This window comes from Thamnophis elegans, chromosome 4, assembly GCF_009769535.1.
Source record: "Thamnophis elegans isolate rThaEle1 chromosome 4, rThaEle1.pri, whole genome shotgun sequence".
NCBI classification, from domain to species: Eukaryota; Metazoa; Chordata; class Lepidosauria; order Squamata; family Colubridae; genus Thamnophis; species Thamnophis elegans.
Window position 1 is genome coordinate 111,776,457 of NC_045544.1, and position 20,282 is coordinate 111,796,738.

General features: G+C 41.1%; 1 protein-coding gene across 1 annotated transcript in view; it reads left to right on the plus strand.

Moving 5' to 3' along the window:
* KIF13B (kinesin family member 13B) overlaps positions 1-20,282 on the plus strand; it is a 143,393-nt gene that overhangs the window by 109,153 nt on the left and 13,958 nt on the right. Inside the window, exons 30-36 of the mRNA XM_032215247.1 lie at positions 899-1,075; positions 5,225-5,317; positions 6,629-6,781; positions 8,680-8,757; positions 9,015-9,068; positions 14,096-14,198; positions 17,233-17,366. Of these exons, the coding sequence (XP_032071138.1) occupies positions 899-1,075; positions 5,225-5,317; positions 6,629-6,781; positions 8,680-8,757; positions 9,015-9,068; positions 14,096-14,198; positions 17,233-17,366 (792 nt within the window). The remainder of the gene's footprint in view (positions 1-898; positions 1,076-5,224; positions 5,318-6,628; positions 6,782-8,679; positions 8,758-9,014; positions 9,069-14,095; positions 14,199-17,232; positions 17,367-20,282) is intronic.

Here is a 20,282-nt window from a genome sequence, read left to right on the forward strand (position 1 = left end):
CTCTCTCTCCTAGACATATCCTGCTGTTGACTGCATCTTCTCAATGTCTGGATTGAAACTTGCCCCCTCCCTACCCCATGGACGTCCCTGCCCAGATGCTCCTGAAGGATTGTAGGGAATAGTGTGCGTGCGTACGTGCGTGCATGCATATGTGCATACACACACACACACACACACACACACAGTATATATATATATATATATATATATATATATATATATATATATATATATACACACATATATGCACAGTATATATATACACAGTATATATATATACAGTATATATATATATATATATATATATATATATATATATATATATATATATATATACAGTATATATATACAGTATATATATATATATATATATATATATATATACATATATACATATATACACAGTATATATACACAGTATATATACACAGTATATATATATACAGTGTATATATATATATATATATATATATATATATATATATATATATATATATATATACAGTATGTATATGTATGTATGTATGTATGTATTATATATATATATATATATATATATATATATATATATATATATATATATATATATATATATATATATAATCTCCTTATGGATGCACTTTTTGGCATCCTTGTCCAGAAGGCAATGTATATATATTTCATAGTACATATATATGGACATATACTTCATAGTACATTCCATGTGTAAACACAATGAATTGTTTTTAGACATGTGGGATGTCGTCTTTTTTTGGAAAACAAAATAAAGCACAAAGTTACTATGTGAGTTGCCCATAGGTTTGAATTGGTACTAAAAGTGGCAGAGTGCAAAGTTTTGTAATACCATAACTTCAGACTGGTTATAGTCTGCCTTTTATTTTCCTGGATGATTTTGCAGGTGAAAGCTGAAGCTTCCTGGGATTCCACAGTTCACAACTGTGCACAGCTTAGCAGAGGAACAATGGCTGAACAGAGAGTCTTCCTGATTGTGAGAGTTGCAGTACAGCTCAGCCATCCAGCAGAAATGCAGCTTGTTCTTCGTAAGCGGATCTGCGTCAATGTTTATGGCAAACAGGTACACTATTAAAACCATTACCTTTCTGGATGAAGCCAAAATCCATGTAGCCAGCCATTTGGTCTTCCAATAGCTACTAGCCAGATAGATCATTTAAATCCCAAGTTAAAATATGTAGAATGGAATGGCTTCTCCCTGTAGTCCTTGACTTACAACAGTTCATTTAGTGATCGTTTGAAGTTACAGCATTCCTGAAAAAAGAGACTAATGACCATTATTCAAAATTATGACCTTTGTAGAATCCCCATAGTCACGTGATAAATATTCAGACACTTAGCATACAAACTGGGTATATCTATGTAGTTTGATGAAAAGAAGGACTAGGGGTGACACGATAGCAGTGTTCCAATATCTCAGGGGCATCTAGCTAAGAATCAAGCTATTCTCCAAAGCACCTGAGGGGAGGACAAGAAGCAATGGATGGAAACTAATCAAGGAAAGAAACAACTTAGAACTAAGGAGAAATTTCCAGACAGTGAGAATAATTAATCAGTGGAACAACTTGCCTCCAGAAGTTGTAAATGCTCCAACACTGGAAGTTTTTAAGAAGAGATTGGATTTGTCTGAAATGGTATAAGGTTTCCTGCCCAAGGTCCCCTCCAACTCTGTTTTTCTATTCTATTCTATTCTATTCTATTCTATTCTATTCCATTCTATTCTACTCTACTCTACTCTACTCTACTCTACTCTACTCTACTCTACTCTACTCTACTCCATCATGTTTCCCCTTCTCTAGCCAGCCTGCCAGAATTCTAGAAATTGTAAATACATCTAAGACATCAGACTGGGGGAAATTGTTTAATAGACTTTAATGGATGCTGTGTTCCATATATTGGTTCAGATTTTCTTTTTTCTTTTAGAAAGCTATTTAAATTCATAGTCATTTTCACATCCTTTTAGTATCCAGGCATGTTTATCAAGGGATAAACTATTGGTGAAATTCTATATTCTCTTACATTTTGCTATCTTTTTGCTGCTGATATTAACTGATATCAAAGCTTCTTAAATATTTTGGGCAGGAACTTTTTTCTCTCTTAAATGAGGGTGTTTTTGTTATGATTGAGTGGTTAGGAACCTTTACTGCATCCTTGACTGTGGTTATGCTGGAGTTCAGATGTACTTTCACAGTGTCTTCATGTGCAAAGGCTTTCAGTTTGTTTTTGTGGCTTTGGGCAGTAGGGAGCAGAGTATACTATCAATAGTGTGCATATTGTTGCAGTGAAAAGGTGATCTAAGATTATTATTCATGGCTGTAACTTTTAGAATTCTGAAGGGTGCTATTCCATCAAATATCTCAACATGATAGAGACTGAATGTACTAGGGCAAAAATATGATTATTATTAAATGTGTAAATGTACTTAAATGTATTCAGTTAAAAAAAAACAGCTTCCTTTTATCAGAAGATCTTCAGTGACAGCTTAAATCGATTTTGGGATTTATCAGTTAGACTCCAGTTGTTTGTACTCAAACCTTGGTGGAAGAAGTGCTACATTCAGTACGATTGGAATTCACATGTATTTTTCCATCTATTGAGTGGTTTTAGACTTTAGTCTGGGGTATTCTCTGTAGCCAGATTTCCTTATCTAATTGACTGTTTTTTCCCTTTCTTTCATTGTTCCTTCCTCCTGATTCCATGGCAATTGCTAGAATGCTGCATAGAGGTTCCACAAGGGTAGTAATATTATCACTTTTGCAACCAGTATCTTTTTCTGTATGGCTTCTGTGCGTGCAAGAAGCTGAAGTATTGAGGATCATTCATGTTGTCAGCATTGTTTACTGCTGAAATAGATAGTTCATCTCACAGTGACTTTTATAGGCAGCATTTGATAGGTTGTACCTTAATGAGCTTTTCTGCATGTTAGCAAAACACGCTTCAGCAAATCTATGCTGCCAGAAGATTGTCCCATCTCTCATCAACCCACATAGTCAATATTGTTTGGTGACATTTGTAATAGAAACTTTGTTTTTGCTGTGTGTTGAAATGTTACGGATGTTGTTGTTGGATTCTTGGTTTGTGCTTTATCTGCCTCACTTATTTCTGCCTTGCTCTCCAACAGCTCAGTTCTGAGGGAGGGTGAGACAATAGAAAGAAGATGCTTAAACAAATCAAGAGACACAGATTGTGTAAACATTTCCGGAGACCTAGTCTTGCTGGTTTTTTTGCCCCACGTAAATTATAATGGCATAAAATAGCCATTTCCAAACTCCAGATGTGTGGATCTCATCTTTCAGTATTCTCAGCAATAGCCATGCCAACTGGGGATTGAGTCCCACATCTGGTGAGTACCCAAATGGGAGAAGATCTTTTCAGAAAAGGAGATGAAACTGGGTGATAACTCTAGGGTACTCAGTGATATTCTCCTTGGGCTACTAAAATTGGATACCCAACAAATTTCTTAGAAGCTTGAGATAATTTATATTTTTTTGGCCTTACAGCAAGGTATTCATGTGATAAACTATCTGAGATTAATCTACAAAAGAATCCAGAAAAGAGTCTCACATGCGTTTGTACACACAGGCATATAGCCCTTCCGTAATAGAAAGAGGAGTCATATATTGTTTCAGATTTTTGGCTTATCTTTCCTTTGGTTGGCAGCAATTTCAAATGGGGGGACAGCTTCTAGAGGTCATTTTATTGGAGATGTTGGAGATCAAAGTTTCAAAGCATGCTCTCTGCCATTGACCATGGATAGCCAATGCCAAAGATGCTCAGTTGGTGTAGTTCATTACATTCATAAATTCTCTCCAAATGTGTTTTCTATGCAGTTTGCTAAACTCTCTGGGCTATTTAGCTAGTCTGTCTATTGTCAATACTCAATCCAAACATATGTCACAAAACTGTATCAATAACCTTCCCAAGTACCTAGCAACTTCGGATGACTCATCTCTGCATTAATTCAGGAGTCAAGATTTTAACCTCATGCACCTTCCTGTCAGAATAAACAATGTCACTGATCCTCTTAAATCATTGTTTGTAATGATCCCTGTGGCCTGGGATTCAGAAATCAGGCTTGTTGGCAATTCAAAGCACCAGTAATTCCAAGCTCACAAGTAAATATGCACATGCATAGGGGGGGGAAAATACTCAGCATGACAATTAAGCGGTCACCTTGTCAGCATTCTGTAATGATCCAAGTATCAAGCATAAAGAATTTGGGATCAATCCACATATTTGCTTCCTGGGAACCTGAGCGATGTTTGACCCCTCTCTACCTTTCTTTAATGGGACACAAGCCTGCTTGAACCCACCCAGATCCCCACATCTTTCCACATTGTGGGAGGGAAATATTAAAGGGTTCCAAAACTGGAGTCATTTCACAACGTATGAATATAACCCCCATAAGGGGATTTTGGTAGTAGGATCGGGAAAGTAATATGTTTAACTGGGTACAAAGGAAGTTGCTTTATTAAAAGTGAATGAGCCGGTCATTCATTTGTAACATATATGGCCGTGATGGTGAACCTATAGCAATAGCAGTTAGACTTATATACCGCTTCATAGGGCTTTCAGCCCTCTCTAAGCGGTTTACAGAGTCAGCATATCGCCCCCACAGTCTGGGTCCTCATTTCACCCACCTCGGAAGGATGGAAGGCTGAGTCAACCTTGAGCTGGTGAGATTAGAACCGCTGAGCTGCAGATAACAGTCAGCTGAAGTGGCCTGCAGTACTGCACCCTAACCACTGCGCCACCTCAGCACATGTGCCACAGGTGGCATGCAGAGCCTTCTCTGTGGGCATGCACACTGTCGCCAGCTGCTCTTCTGTTTTCTGGCATGCGCATGCACACCAACCAACTGATCGTCACTCGTGCCAGAGCCCCGGAAACCCGAAGACCAGCTAGCCGGTGCACATGCACACGCCAGCCACCTGGTCTTCGGGTTTCTGGGGGTTCGGTGTGCATGCGCATGCCATCACTGATATATGGCATGGAGCTGGCCAAGGGAGGATTGTCCACCACACAAATGGGGTTTCCAAAAATTAAATAGCTCTGTTTTGTCTTTCCTTTGGCTAATCTGTTGTTGTTTGCTTTTCTTTCATGCTAAATAATCTGCTGCTGATATGAGTATTGGTTTAACCTTACCGAAAGAGAGATGCCTGTTATTCGTATTGATTTATATGAAACTACAAGGTCTCTTTTTCATCTCTAGGGTTTTGCTCAGAGTTTCCTGAGAAGAATGTCTTCCCGGAGTTCTGTACCTGGCTGTGGAATCACCTTTGAAATTGTTTCAAATATCCCAGAGGTGAATATTATGGGGAAATCAAGTAATGTTGCTTCTAAATATGCCCATGAAAATGCAAGCCAATTTCCTTTGCTAGTCTTATAGGGCAGGGGTCTCTAACCTTGGCAACTTTAAGCCTGGTGGACTTCAACTCCCAGAATTGAGTTGAAGTCCTCCAGGCTTAAAGTTGCCAAGGCTGGAAACCCCTGTTATAGGGTATACAACCATATGTTTCCCAAATCACATCCTAAGACAATCCACATGTTGGGTTTTTAACATATAGTCACAACCAATTGGGACAATTTCCCATAGAGGTTTCAAAGGGGAGGAAAAGCTAGGAAGAAACCTCTTCCAAAATCCTAGTTTCAACATGGGCCATGTTAGGAGTACGCATCTAGCAATTCAACTCATTTTATTTTAGAGACCCTGTTTTTAGTGCTTAATGCTATCTATCTACACATGCTTTCAGTTACTTGGAGGTAAAAATGAACAGACCAGTTTCTTTCTATGTCATGACTACTTTTCAAATATCTGTGAAGTCTACTCTGTCTCATTTCTGCACCTAGGCTTTTAAAAAGTTTTTAAGAAGCACACAAAGGCATTTGTATTTAAAACGCTTAACTTAAAAAAACTTGAAGAACTTTCAGTAGTTGAATGAATATTGACTATTGAAAAGCACCTTATTTAAATTTAGTCTTTAGTCTACCTGACATGTGCCAATTTTGTGTATATCGGAGTGTGTCTGTGTATGAGAGAAGATAGAGAGAGAGAATGAGGTAATATTTCTTCAGCTATACCAGGGATCGGCAACCTGTGGCTCTGGAGCTGCATGTGGCTCTTTCATCCTTCTGCTGCAGCTCCCTGTTGCCGGTCAGCTCCACAATTGATAGGGCTTTCAGTTAGGACAGGGAGAGGAAAAAGGATTTCACACTAGGAGGAGACTCTATGGTGGGGGAACCAGACTTTTGGTTGGCAGAGAAAACAATATTCCACCCTAGGAAGAAACTCTATGATGGGGGAACCGGACTTCCAGTCGACAGAGGAAAAAGGATGCCACACTAGGAGGATACTCTATGGTGGGGGAATTGGACTTCTGGTCAGCTCCATTATTGAACAAAGGGCTTCCGGTTAGGACCTTTGTGGCTCTTTGTGTGTTTAAGGTTGCTGACCTCTGAGCTATACAGAGATACTTTTGAAGGGGTTTCTGCTCCCCACTAGTTCTAAACTTGCAATCACAAATATAGCTTAGCATGTTAAGTGTCCTGTGACCTATGTTTCTTTTACTTGTTATGTGCCGATGGGCTCGCTAACTTGAAAGGCTTTCTCTTTCAGGATGCTCAGGGGGCAGAGGAACGTGAGGCATTAGCAAGAATGGCGGCCAATCTTGAAGATGCAGCTTCTGCTGCTTCAGAAGTCCATATAGAAAAATACCTTCGAAGTGTGTTGGCTGTAGAAAACATTCTTACCCTTGATCGGTTGCGCCAGGTTAGTTCATTGTAAGGGAAAGTTCTACAAGGTGTGGAAAACTTTCATAGGCTATAGGATACAGTGTCATTTTTGGGGTACACTTCAGTAGCAAAGTGCATGAAACCACATCATAAATGAGGAAGGCTGATAGGGCCTTGCCTATTCCAGTGATGTGAACGTTTGGCACACATGCCACAGGTGGCACGTGGCGCTTCCTCTCTAGGGACGTGAGCCGTCACCCCAGCTTAGCTCCACCACGCATGCACGTGTGCCTCCCACTGATTTTCAGTTCTCTACCACACATGTGTGGGGAGCGGGCCCAAAATGGGGCGTGGGGGGGGTCGTGTGTGCATGCGCGGGGGGAAAGGGGAACACACATGCACAGGGTGGCAGGGCACGCGGGGGGTATGTCGTACACACATTGCATTATGGGTGTGAGCATGCACACACGCACACACTTTCAGCATGTGACGACAAAAAGGTTAGCCATCACTGGCCTATTTTAAGGCTTATCCTGAAGGTTTCATCTGTTTCCCATCTAAAACTCCCAGGAAACCTGTCAGATACTGGCATTGAAGATTAGCCCCAAGGGCAAGGGTGGGTTCCGGCAAAGACTATTGCCGGTTCGCTCAGGGATGCGTTGCGCATGCATGTGCAGTACAACTAAAATTGCTCTGTGCATGCGCAGAAGCAAAAAACAAGATGGCACCGCCACCGGGAGAACCAGTTCAGGGGTGTGGCAGGCCTGGGTTGCTGCCAATTCCAGTGACCCAAGCCACCAAGCTACTACCGGTTTGGCCGAACTGGTCCGAACCGGTAGCAACCCACCACTGCCCAAGAGCCCTAAAAAGAAGGTGTTGGCTCTCTATGTTCCAACTCTAGCTATAACCCCTGTGATTTTAGGACTTATATTATTTTTTAAAAGTAGTAATACATTGTGTTGAATTTCAAATGTATGATCCTGAAGGCTTCTGGAGCTATACACCAGCTTCAAGATGTGGAACTGTAACATCTACTCTAACTTTATTGTTAAAGGCCTAAAAACTAAAATGGTCTCCTATGTTGATGAACCTATTTATTTTATTTTATTTGATATCTCACTTCCAAAGAAAATAGAACAACAGCAAGAAAACAGAACAACAATGGAGCAATTTCCAAAGAAAATAGAATAGGGGGCAGCGATCATGTTTATACATAAAGCTTCACTGTATTCAAACAAAGGGTAATCTAAAAAAAAGACTGTTTATAAGTAATATTTTCATTAGTCTAATCAATAATAAATGACAATTATACTAGTAAATGGGTAGAGTTTTGTTGAAAAAGCACTAACATTGAGAAGGTATGGCTCTTTCACATTGTGTTTTTTTTCCTGTTTGTAAATTTTTAGAGTAATAGCTTTAAAACAGGAGCATTCTCCCCTTCCATGGGAGACAGGGGTCAGCCCCACTGTGTTCTAATACTTTCAACCCAGAAGTGGGTTAACCACTAGTAGAGGGGTCTTTTCAGTATTTGTAGGGAAGGGAAAGCAATCATTTCTTACTATATTATCATATTATCATTATAACATAATGACTACATCATTACTTTTGGAAAAATTGGTGTATTGTTTTTTGGGTGGGTTCAGTGTTGTCTTATGCCAAAATTGGATTCATGTTGTTATCCAAGGAGGTCTGCATGCACTGCATTTATATGACAGTTTGTTCCAGTCTCTGATTACGTGCATATCTTTGCTGTCTCCAGTGAGATATATTGGGCTACATTTTCCATCAATTCCAAGCCAGTAACAGTCACTTGCATAAATGTTCTCAACGGTCCCTACAGAAGTGCCTAACATTCCTTGCCCTTGATTCAGTTCAAATTTGCTTCTGTTTGTAAATGAATATTCGAGAAAGAATGATCTGTTTTCTTCCTTGCAGGAGGTTGCTGTGAAGGAACATCTAACAGGCAAGGGAAAACTTTATCGGAGGAGTCTCAGTTCACCAAATGTCAATCGAGTGAGTCTATAATACTAGAGCTGAAATCCTCCCAAGACATAGTTGGGAGAGGGTGGAGAGAAGAAAAGAGGGGCTCCACATTGAGTTTGTAGGAAGATAAGGAGCATTTCTTCATCTGGTAACGTCCTATTCGGGTCATACTGAAGGCATAGGAAGTATCTTCACCTTCTGGTGTGCTGTTGGCCTCTATGTTTGCTGTAAGTCTTGCAGACTGAAGGCTCCGTTTGAAAGTCACAATTTTATTGTTACTCTTTCAGCTATCGAGCAGCCGCCAAGATCTAAATCCATCATACAGCCTTGCTTCTTACAAAGTAAGCATTTGGTTTGTTAGTGAATTTCTTTATTGTGTTTAAGAGGTTGCACTTTTTCAGAAAAATAGGAATTTAACTGTTTGGGAAAATTGATTTTGAAAACTGGTTTGCCTATTTTTTAACTATTAGGAGTTCTAAACTGAGGTGTTTGATTTAACTAAGATATATGACCCAATATGGGATATGGTTGTTAAAAGACATACTTTATTTTCTGTCTATGGTTTTATACCCAAATCACTCTTAAAAATCAAAACAATAATATATCAATTAATTGTGCTATGTGGTATTAATTTAGATTATATAGGTAATATAATCTCAATTTACGACCACAATTGAGTCCAGAATCTTGACCATTGAGCAAAGTTGATCATTAAATGAAATGCTTCGCTCAACAACTGCAATCCCGGTATTTTCCTGTTGCAGTCATTAAGTGATCACATAGGTGGTTAAGAGGAATGTAAGGGTGTGCCTCAGGGAATGGGAGTCCAGCGTAGGCCACGCACACAAGCCATGCACAAGCTGGGGTGTGTATATGTGTGTGTGTGGTCCAGTGTGGTGCAAAGCTGTAACAACCTCAGCCTACTAGCCTTGCAATGTGGCACTCGTTGGCAGCAGCACCAGGCCTGTGTCAGGGCCTAAAGTAGAGACCTGGGGCTCTCAGCACTGCCAGCCAGCTGTCACTGCCCTAAGCCTCAACTTCAGCCCTGGCACGGCTATGGCAACTGAGGAATGCTGCCCAGCTTCCCACATCTGCTTGTGTCCTCCCTAATCTAGGCTACCCGGTGCAGCATCACTCAGCAGCAGCACCAAAACTGAGCTTGAAATAGAGGCCTGAGGCCTTCAGCAGCCTCAGCCAACTGCCATCACTCCAGGCCTCATTTCATTTCTTCTTTTAATTTCTTTTTTCCCCCTCTTTCTCTTTTTTTCTTTTTTTAAAGGATAGGTTTTTTTTTTTAAATGTCTATTGTAATGACGAAGGGAATTATAACTTTCCCAATTTTCAGCTATATCTTTGGGCCTAAATTTTGGATCAGTCTTCTAATGGGACACGTGATCAAGTCCACTGTTGGCCCAGAGTTATTGTGTGATCCCTTTAAGATCATGGCAGAAGTGTGGTTCTATTTTGAGCCAAGGCCAATGTGGAAGATGCTGAGATTTCATAATGTAAGCTTGTTGTATGAATGAGGGTTCCCAGTTTGAAAAAAGCAGGTAAATCTTTTGGAGGGGAAGTCATGGCCAAGTAGGAGTATTTATAGTTTTGTTCATGTCTAGATACTTCCTGTTTCCTAGTGTTTGCAGTTGACTGCTGAATTCCAAAGAACCCACAAATAGTTCAAGAGTCCTTGAACAATAGCATTTTCAGTAGGAAGAATAATTCATAATCTGAAAATTCATTGTTTCTCTTTCCTTTTTTATGTGTATGTTTGTTTCTTAACCCTTCAACGATATCCATCCCTCATTGCATGTGTTGTGTCCCAAGGTCATGGCAGAGGTAACAGATTCATTAGATTCATCTAATGAACAGGATAAACACAGTATCCCTTTCTGGAGTGGTTTTCCATGGTCTTCTGTGACCTAACTCTAATCCTAACACTCTGCTTTGGATTTGCTGCCACTGTGCTTCCTTTTTTCCCCTCTTTGCTTCAGTAACCTAGCATAAAGGTAATATTTCTGAATGTGGTGGTATGCAATCTTGGTCTGGAAGTGGCCTTGCTTCTGAAACAGAGAGCTTGCCTGCTTTATCTGAACAGTTGGAGAGCCTGAAATGTGTCCACAAATAGCATGCACTGGTATAGAGTCATCAATGTATGAGAAACATAAAAGTTATTTAAATCCAACAAGTTAGCTGTTTGGCTCAAGGAGGTTACAATCTAAACTTTACTGACAGAAGGATGGAATAAATAGAGAAGGGAGAATTAACACGAACTCATTCAATTGCATGCATGTTGTAATGTTGTAATGTACATGAGGACTGCTGGATCAGACTAGATTCTGGTTCTAATAGTGGCCAGACATATTTCTATATGTAGAAACAGCACAAGCAGGGTCTGAAAGGAAAGATTTCTCCCATGAATTGCCCTGATAGCCAATGCAATAGAACAACTAAGAATGGAAACCAGGGTGGTGATTATATTAGTATTTTGCAGCACAAACATCAGAAAAACTAGCAAATGTTATTAACAAAGCCCTTTGTGGATGACAGTCCATTTTATTACATATATGGAGTGTAATTTGATGTATTCTTTTCTGAATAATATATCAGAGGACTATATAACGGGCATTCAATAGAATGTTCATGGACTGTGTTCTGTAGACAGCCGTCCAATAAATACATTTGTAAATCTTTAAGATGGCACAAGATTTGGTGCTTCTGGGTTATATAGCGATTCTCCATATTCTGCTTAATTTGTTTACTTATTCAAATAATTTCATATGCTCAAGACAGCGTGCAAAAGAAAGAGAAGCCATTTAAGCTTATAATCATTCCCACGTCTTATGTCAGTGGATTTCAGAAATTACATCACTGTAGAATGAAGTAGTGTACCTTTTTTTAACTTCTATTGAATTTACAGCCAATCTATTCCAGTTGGTCTGGTAAGTACAACCTACCTTAGGGAGGTTATGCAATGTCAGATTAGTTTGCTGGGCCAAGTTGGCTGCTCCTGAATTGTCCTGTCCATAAATCCAGTTAGGATTTATGCATTCCTATTGATGGCATTCAGCACACATTGCAGAGTTAGAATGACTTTAGTAGATGGCTAGCTTGAAACGCAATCCACAAGGAGGTGATTTTTATTCATCCAGTCCTTCAGTGGTGCAATCATACATCATAAGTCTATGATGTGTCAGATTATACAGTGCAGTAGCACATGCATCTGTTTGCTAACTCCTTCCAGTGTGTTTCAAGTAAAAGCTTAATTCAAGGTTAGTACCACTTTACAGCAGAAACTATCTGGTTTAGCCATGTTATAGTGATATAACTTGCAAACTTTTTCAAGCCATTGAATTATAAAATAATGGAACGTACCCTCTTTCCCTGGGAATGGTTTTGCATTCCCAGACTGGCATGGATTCCCAGGATTTTTACTGAGGTCTTGTTTGCCATTCATTTGTGAGATGGGCAGCAGTGTGAAAATTAGTAATAATTTACTGAATGTTTCTAAAAAATAGAATTCATAGTACTGGATTTGCCATTTTTAAAAAATATATCTGGTTGATAAAATTCAATTTTTATGGCAGAATAATGCAAACAAAATATTTTCAGAATAAATGGATTCAGTGGACCTCCATTTCAATGGATATTTTGTTTTTCCCACAATTCAGTTTGAGCAACCTTGATTGTTGCTTCACTTTTTTCCCCAAGTTAGGGATCCCTCTAGTAAGTTGCTTTGCTGGAGCAGACCAAGATCCAGTTAAAGATCCTGTTTCCAAGAGTGGTGGGTGGACCGTGTAGGAAATATTCTCTGAGCTGCATAATGGGGGAAGGGGGCAGTTCTACCAAAGGCATGAACAACAGGTGGTGGGGTTCTGTAGGAAGAAGACAGAGAATTATAAAGCTTATTTGGAAGATGCCAAGGTATCTCTGTAATGACTTTGTCCCAATGTGAGACTAAGAGCATGATGTTCTTAAATGGACTGATGAGAATTAGTTTAATGAAGTCTGACCTTGGTGCCCAGTCATTTGGCAAACATTTCTTCAGACAAGTTATGAATAAGTTCTTTGCTTGTTACAGACTTTTTGTAAGAAAGACGAAGAGAGAATATGGGGAAAACCTAGGCAGGTTAAATCATAAAGAGCATCAACTTTTGTAAGAACTGATAGTGGGTTGTTCAGATATTATCAAGTGTTGGTCTTGGTACCCACCACTTCTTGAACAAATAACTTCATTCGTAGTAGAACGTTGTTGCTGCATTGCAATAAAATAATTTCAGTTGGTGGCCACTGTGCAGTAGTCAGAAATTTCTTGCATTGTACTTTTCCTCTTTCTTTGGGGTGATTCCACTTGCCAAAGCCACAATAGTTGTCTAGGGTTCATTACCTGTTAAATTACATCCCATAGACTTTTCATAGACTTTGAGATAGCCTATAAGATTACAGTGAAAAAGGATAACTCTGTCGCTTTTTCAGAGTGAATGCTTGCCAACTCAGTAACTCCTTTAGCATTCTAGTGCAGGTGTACCAACTGTTACAGACACTTTTTCCATTGATTGCAATTGTACAGACAGAGGCTGTCTTATTAAATGCTTCTTTAGAGTGCCCATTTTATGCCAACAACTATAAATTAATAATGAAGGGCAAGAGGTTCTATTAGTGGCTAGTATGTAAGTTCAGTCCCTCTGTTAAACATGCCCTGAATCTTAGTTCTGACACACGGCTCAAGAGAGTACTAGATGTTCATCCTCATTGCACTTTGTATCCTCAATCTGAATAGTGCAGCTCCATCAGTATATTAAATGACAAGAAATTGTACTTTTCTCAGGACATAAAGTTCTAAGGACTTCTGGTATGGGTCTATTCTCTTAGGGAAACAAAACGTAGGAAGAAGTAGAGCACAATTAACTTTGCTAACCTTTCTGAAGCAATGCTTCCTCTGGATGTTTAAATATCAATGCCCAGAATTCTCTAGCCAACATGTTGATAGCTCAGAGTTCTGTGAGTCAAGGTCCATGCAAGGTCCATTGAAGGGTGCCAAATGGGGAAAGCAAACATATACACTTAATTATTGCACTTATGTAGATAAATTCAATGTTCTAAAGATAATATTGTCAGATGTCTTCCATTCAGGCCCTGATCAGACTTAAATCTTCTTAGATTTGGCTACAGTTTACAACAGGGCCTTTTAGATCTTAAACCTATGGCTCAGAAAAGCATGAACTGGGGCCTCTGTCTTTCCTCTGCAGCATGGGATGTTAATAGGTTTCTGTTCTTGTTTTATTGTATGTTTCAACATTTTTCAAATTGTTTCAGTGGCTGCTACTTTCAATGTGATCATTGTACAAATATATATGTATATTAATAATTCCAGAGTCGATGGGAAAGCCAGCAAGATATTTCTCAGATTTCAACAGAGTCCACATCCAGTGCAAGTCTCCATGGTTCAACTCAGCAAAATGGTTCAACAGAACAAGGTAAAATCTTTAGGGCAGCGATGGCGAACCTTTTTTGGCTTGCGTGCCATAAAGGGAGGGGACGCAGCAGGGTCGTGCGCGGGCATGCTGCACCCATAATGCAATGCACGAACCCCCCCCAGGGTGCATGCACACACTACAGGCGCTCCCCCCATTTTTTTCATGCTTTTTGCCCCCCCCCCCAAAGCTCCAGAGGCTTTATAGGAGCCTGGGGAGGGTGAAAACAACCTCCCCTCCCCCCCCGGAAGCCTTTTGGAGGCTTCAGGGACCTTCAGGAGGCTTCCCTGAAGCCTCCAGAGCACTTAAAATGACCCTCCGAGAAAACCAGAAGTCCATTCCCAAACTTCCGGTTTGCCCATAAGGCCATTTTTTTGCGCTCCAGAGGCTTCAGGGAAACCTCTGGGGGTGGGGAGGCTCTTTTCTCCCTCCCCAGGCTCCTATATACCTCTGGAGCCTGGGGAGGGTAAAAAATGACTTTAAAAAAGGGTGAACAGCTGGCCAACGTAGGCATGCGTGCTGGCCAGTTGACAGGGCAGCGCCTCCTGTGCCCTGACAAATGGCTCTGCGTGCCATAGGTTCACCATCCTGGCTTTAGGACAAATCAGTGATGTGAGCAAGCCACTGTAGCAGTAGATTCCTCCTCCCTCCCCTGGTTTTATATAGCAGTATAAGCAGAGGTGGCATCATTTATCATTTATCATTTATCATTTATTGGGATTTATATGCCGCCCTTTTCCCTGAGGGGACTCAGGGCGGCTTACAACCACAGGGGGGGGGAAGTGCAAGGTCAAAACAAACAATTAGTGAACAAAAGAAAAATGATAAAACACAACTTTCATTCAGCAATCAAACACTCGGGCGGGTGATTGGAAACCTATTCCCAGGCCTGCTGGGAGAGCCAGATCTTGAGGGCTGCGCGGAAGGTCTGGATCGTGGTGAGGGTGCGGATCTCCATGGGGAGCTCGTTCCATAGGGTCGGGGCAGCAGCAGAGAAGGCTCTCCTCCGTGTGGTCGCCAGTCGACATTGACCGGCTGATGGAATTCGGAGGAGGCCTAGTCTGTGCGATCTAATTGGTCGGTTTAGGGAGGTAATCGGCAGAAGGCGGTCTCTCAAGTACCCAGATCCACTACCATGGAGTGCTTTAAAGGTGGTCATTAGTATCCTGAAGCGCACCCGGAGACCAACAGGTAGCCAGTGCAGCTCGCGGAGGACAGGTGTAACGTGGGCGAACCGAGGTGCGCCCACTATCACTCGCGCGGCTGCATTTTGGACTAGCTGTAGTCGCCGGATGCACTTCAGGGGCAGCCCCATGTAGAGCCCATTGCAGTATTCCAGTCTGGAGATCACAAGGGCTCGAGTGACTGTTGTGAGGGCCCCCCGATCTAGGTAGGGCCGCAACTGGCGGACCAGGCGAACCTGGGCAAATGCCCCCCTGGTCACAGCTGACAGCTGGTGGTCAAAAGTCAGCTGTGGATCCAGGAGGACTCCTAAGTTGCGGACCCTATCTGAGGGGTATAAAATTTGACCCCCCAGCCTAAGCGTTGGTGTATTAGCCAAATTATTGGGGGGGAAACACAACAGCCACTCGGTTTTATCCGGGTTGAGCACCAGTTTGTTAGCACTCATCCAGTCCTTAACGGCCTCCAGACCCTGGTTCATCACGTCCACCGCTTCATTGAGTTGGCACGGGGCGGACAGATACAATTGCGTATCGTCCGCATATTGATGGTATTTTATCCCGTGCCTCCGAATGATCTCGCCCAGCGGTTTCATGTATATGTTAAATAGTAGGGGGGATAAGACCGAACCCTGGGGTACCCCACATGTTAGGGGCCTCAGGGACGATCTCTGCCCCCCGACTAACACCGACTGCGACCTGTCCGAGAGGTAGGAGGAGAACCACCGCAGAACAGTGCCTCCCACTCCCACCTCCCGCAGTCGTCGCAGAAGGATACCATGGTCGATGGTATCGAAAGCCGCTGAGAGGTCAAGGAGAACCAGGATGGACGCATAGCCTCCATCTCTGGCCCTCCAGAGATCATCGGTCAATGCGACCAAAGCGGTTTCTGTGCTGTAACCAGGTCTGAAGCCGGACTGGAAGGGGTCAAGATAGCTAGCTTCCTCCAAGGCCCGTCGAAGCTGAAAGGCCACCACCTTCTCAACAACCTTCCCGATAAAGGGGAGGTTGGAGACAGGACGAAAGTTGTTTAAGATGGCTGGATCTAACGATGGTTTCTTTAGGAGGGGTCTCACCACCGCCGTTTTGAGTACGGCGGGGAGGTGCCCCTCCCGAAGGGAGGCGGTGACAACCGCCTGGATCCAGCCATGTGTCACCTCCCTGCTGTTAGCCACCAGCCAGGAGGGACACGGGTCCAGAATACAAGTGGAGGCACTTACAGCTCGGATGGCCTTGTCCATCACATAGTTTAACAACTGGTTCGCCCAGAATCAAAAATGTGAGCACGCCTCATTCGTGCACGCTTCTTGCACATTTGCGCGCTGCACAATTTGCACTCGAAAATAGGGCAATTGCCTAGGACGGGATAGTTTTGTGTGTGCCTTGCACAAATGTACGTTGCGTCGAGCACATGACAATTATATAGGATGGGATAGTGCCCGGGCGGTGGGCAGGCCCACTTGTTAGCCGTAACTACCAGTTTGCCCAAACCGGTCCAAACTGGCAGGAACCCACCACTGAGTATAAGATCCTTTTTGGCAAATAAGAGCCATACCTTTGAAACAGTTTCTAATTTCTTTGGTGAATGAGCACCCCATTGGATAGACGGTCTTAATTTAATGTCATGAGCAAGGCGAGGGTTCCCTTTGACAGAAAGACTTCACATAATTTATTTGATTTTTCCACCAAAACAATGGAAGGAAATTGCTTGGTTGTTTCTTGGCAGCCAAATTCAACATTAAGCAAAGCCAGCCCATACGTTTAGAAATGGTTCAAAGTAGACTTCAGTGATATTGTGGCTGATAGAGATACAGGTAGCAGCAATGTGAATTCGTTTGTTTATTTGTCTTGTTCAGGGCTCGGTAGCCTGGCTGCCTCTTACTTGAATCCTGTGAAGTCCCTCATGCCTCAGATGCCAAAGCTGCTCAAATCTCTGCTTCCTCTTAAAGATGAAAAAAAGGGCAGGCCATCCTCTCTCCTTGCACAGCAGGTACAAGAGCATCCTATTTAGAGGGTTGCAGGCAAGAATAAAGCTCTTCACCAGTGAATAGAGTTTAGAGTGGATTCCCGAGGCTAGCAAACGATTGTTCAACCACAATGGCATTTTTAAAAAAAACAAAAACAAAACTTACCATGTTATATTCCCTGTGTACATTTCAGTACAGTGTACAATTTGGGAAGCAAAACACAGTGTAATTCATCAAGATTGGTTGCTACCGTATTTTTCGGCATATAAGATGCACCTTTTTCCCTCAAAAAAGAGGTTGAAATCTGGGTGTGTCTTATACACTGAATACAGCATTTTTTTGCCACCTGAAACCCCGCCCCCTTTGCAAAAATGGCTGTGCATAACCTTTAGGAGGCTTCCAGAGTGCTCCTGGGGGCTGGGGAAGTCAAAAATGAGAGAAAAACGGGCCATTTTTTTGCTCATTTTTGGCCCCCAGGAGTACTCTACAAGCTTCCTACAGGCTGTGCATGCCCCTTTTTTGGCCAAAAAAGAACCGTTTTTGGGAGGTCTATAGAGTGAAAAAAAATTTTTTTTAATTTGCTTCTTCAAAATCTTGGTACGTCTTACACTCTGAAAAATACGGTAATGACTCAACAGATTGTAGTTGGTACTATAGTTTCGTGAGGGGGTTTTTGGCTTCTCCACCTGTGCCCTTCTGGACTTTATGACCCTACTGTTGTGTTTTGAGAATTGTAATCTGAACACATCTGAAAAGTATCATTTTAGAAAATTTAGTTCAGAATCACAAACTACGCATTGAATTGTTTCAGGCTGATTCCACTCATGGATCCAAATATGTAAGGATCTCTTTGGATGTCTACCAATGGGGGAAGTGTAAGTGAAAGAAGTCATCGGAAGAAACCTAAGATATGGTTCCATCAATTAATGAAGATTTAAAAGCTGCTGAAATATCAGCAACTTTGGAATAATAAACATCTTAGTTTGTGCATAATAACTTGGAGTAGAGCCATCCATAAAAAGTTACCGACAAGCTACAAAACAAGCCACAGAAAGAGTAGCTGGGCCTTTTAAGAGGGGGATAATATGATTGTTTTAGAAGCCATCCTTAGAAGAGATTGATTTAGAAGCCATCCTGGTATTGCATTATCAGTGTGATTAAAGGTGATAGGTTAATATCTAAAACATAACACTGAGGGTCAAATTGATCTTCCCTGTTTACATCGAGTTTTCTTTTAGTGCAATCACTGGTCTTTTGAATGCCCACAACAAGCTCCTGAGGTATTCAAGTGACTTAGCTGTCATTTCCACTACATTCATTTTGTTTGCAGGAATGTTCTAGATGGGCTCATTTTTCATGCTGGGTTTGCTCCTAAGGTGCAGTATAATAAAAGGGCAAACCTGAAATTGCAATGAGCTTAAACATAAGTATATATGTTTATTCCCTTTGTGCCTTGCCTTTGTAAGAGAAAGGAGGATAAGTTTGAAGCAATGGCATTTCAGTATAATCTTTAATTGTATTACACTTGCATATATATGGCTTTAAAAACAGCTATTTGACTTGCCAAACCAGTAGATACAATTTTTTGCTCATTTTTGGCTATTTTAGAAAGCTGAAACAATCCTCATTAGGAAAGCTCAGAGCTCCAGCTTTCCAGTATGGATTTCAAATTAGTAGCAGTTAAGCAAGAGTTCTTTCCTGACTTTCAGGAAGTACGGTAGTAATTCAGAAGAGCATCACAAAAATGGCCTTCATTTCTCAAGAAAAAAGTTCATACTGTTTTATAGAAAATTGGGGGGGAAATGATAAGCATATTAAAAGTTATGTCATCTCTTCACAGCTTGGTCCATAAGTGCTTTAGTATTAAAACTTCATTTACAGAAGTAGTAAGGAACATGTAGCTTCAGCTCATTTGTTTGCAATTTTTGAAGCCAACTTAAAACATGATTCCTGAAAATTAGAAGCACCGTTGCTTGCCATTTGAATGTGGAAGTTGTGAAAACAGAAACACAATCTGTAAAGCAAGCAGATCACAGTTAACATATAAAGCAGCCCCCAGTTTTCTCCTTCTATATGCCTATGATGTGGTCCCATCCTCTTTGTGAGCTCATCTTCTGTGAAGGTATTAAATGTGGCTCTTAACTAGCAAAAAAAATATCTACTTCTGTTTTTCAGATTTGTTGCTTCACAAAATTGAAGCGTTCATAGGCAATGAGGACCCGGATTGTTGGGGGCAATATGCTGACTCTGTAAACCGCTTAGAGAGGGCTGAAAGCCCTATGAAGCGGTATATAAGTCTAACTGCTATTGCTATTGCTAATGTTCATTCCTTAAAACTCTTTTGAAAAGAAAAAAAAAGTCTATTTAAAGTGTAACACATTTCAGCTTCTCTTGATTCTTCATAGAGTTGCAATAACTTGCAATTAATTTTTTAGAAAATTTGCTAAATAAAGAGAGTGAGAGGTGATCTTGTCAGAAATATACAAAAACCATTATCTAGTCAAACATAGAAAATGTACAGCAGAAAATGTCCTAGTAGTCTGCCCTTTGAAGGTTCTTTTTGTTGCTGTGTCAATTTGTGTATTTATTATTTTTAATTATTATGTTTATGTTTTATTTATATTTAATTTTTTGTTGAACAATGGACACATGTTTATCCCACAGATGTTTAAATTCAGTTAGTGGTGATTGAGCCACTATCTCTGCTGGAATTTGGTTCCAGGTTTCTACCCCTTTTTCTGTGAAGTAATACTTTCTAATATTACTTTCAAACTTCCCTCCTGTTAGTTTGTTTAAGTCCTGGGAGACCATGCAAATGCATTCCTAATTCACTGGAGTGTAAGAAGAAGGAGAGGAAGTAGGGCACCATCAGACTGACAAGATTCAATTATTATTGACAATTTCAGTACAATGTAGTTCTGGTCTTCCTGTAGAGTTTC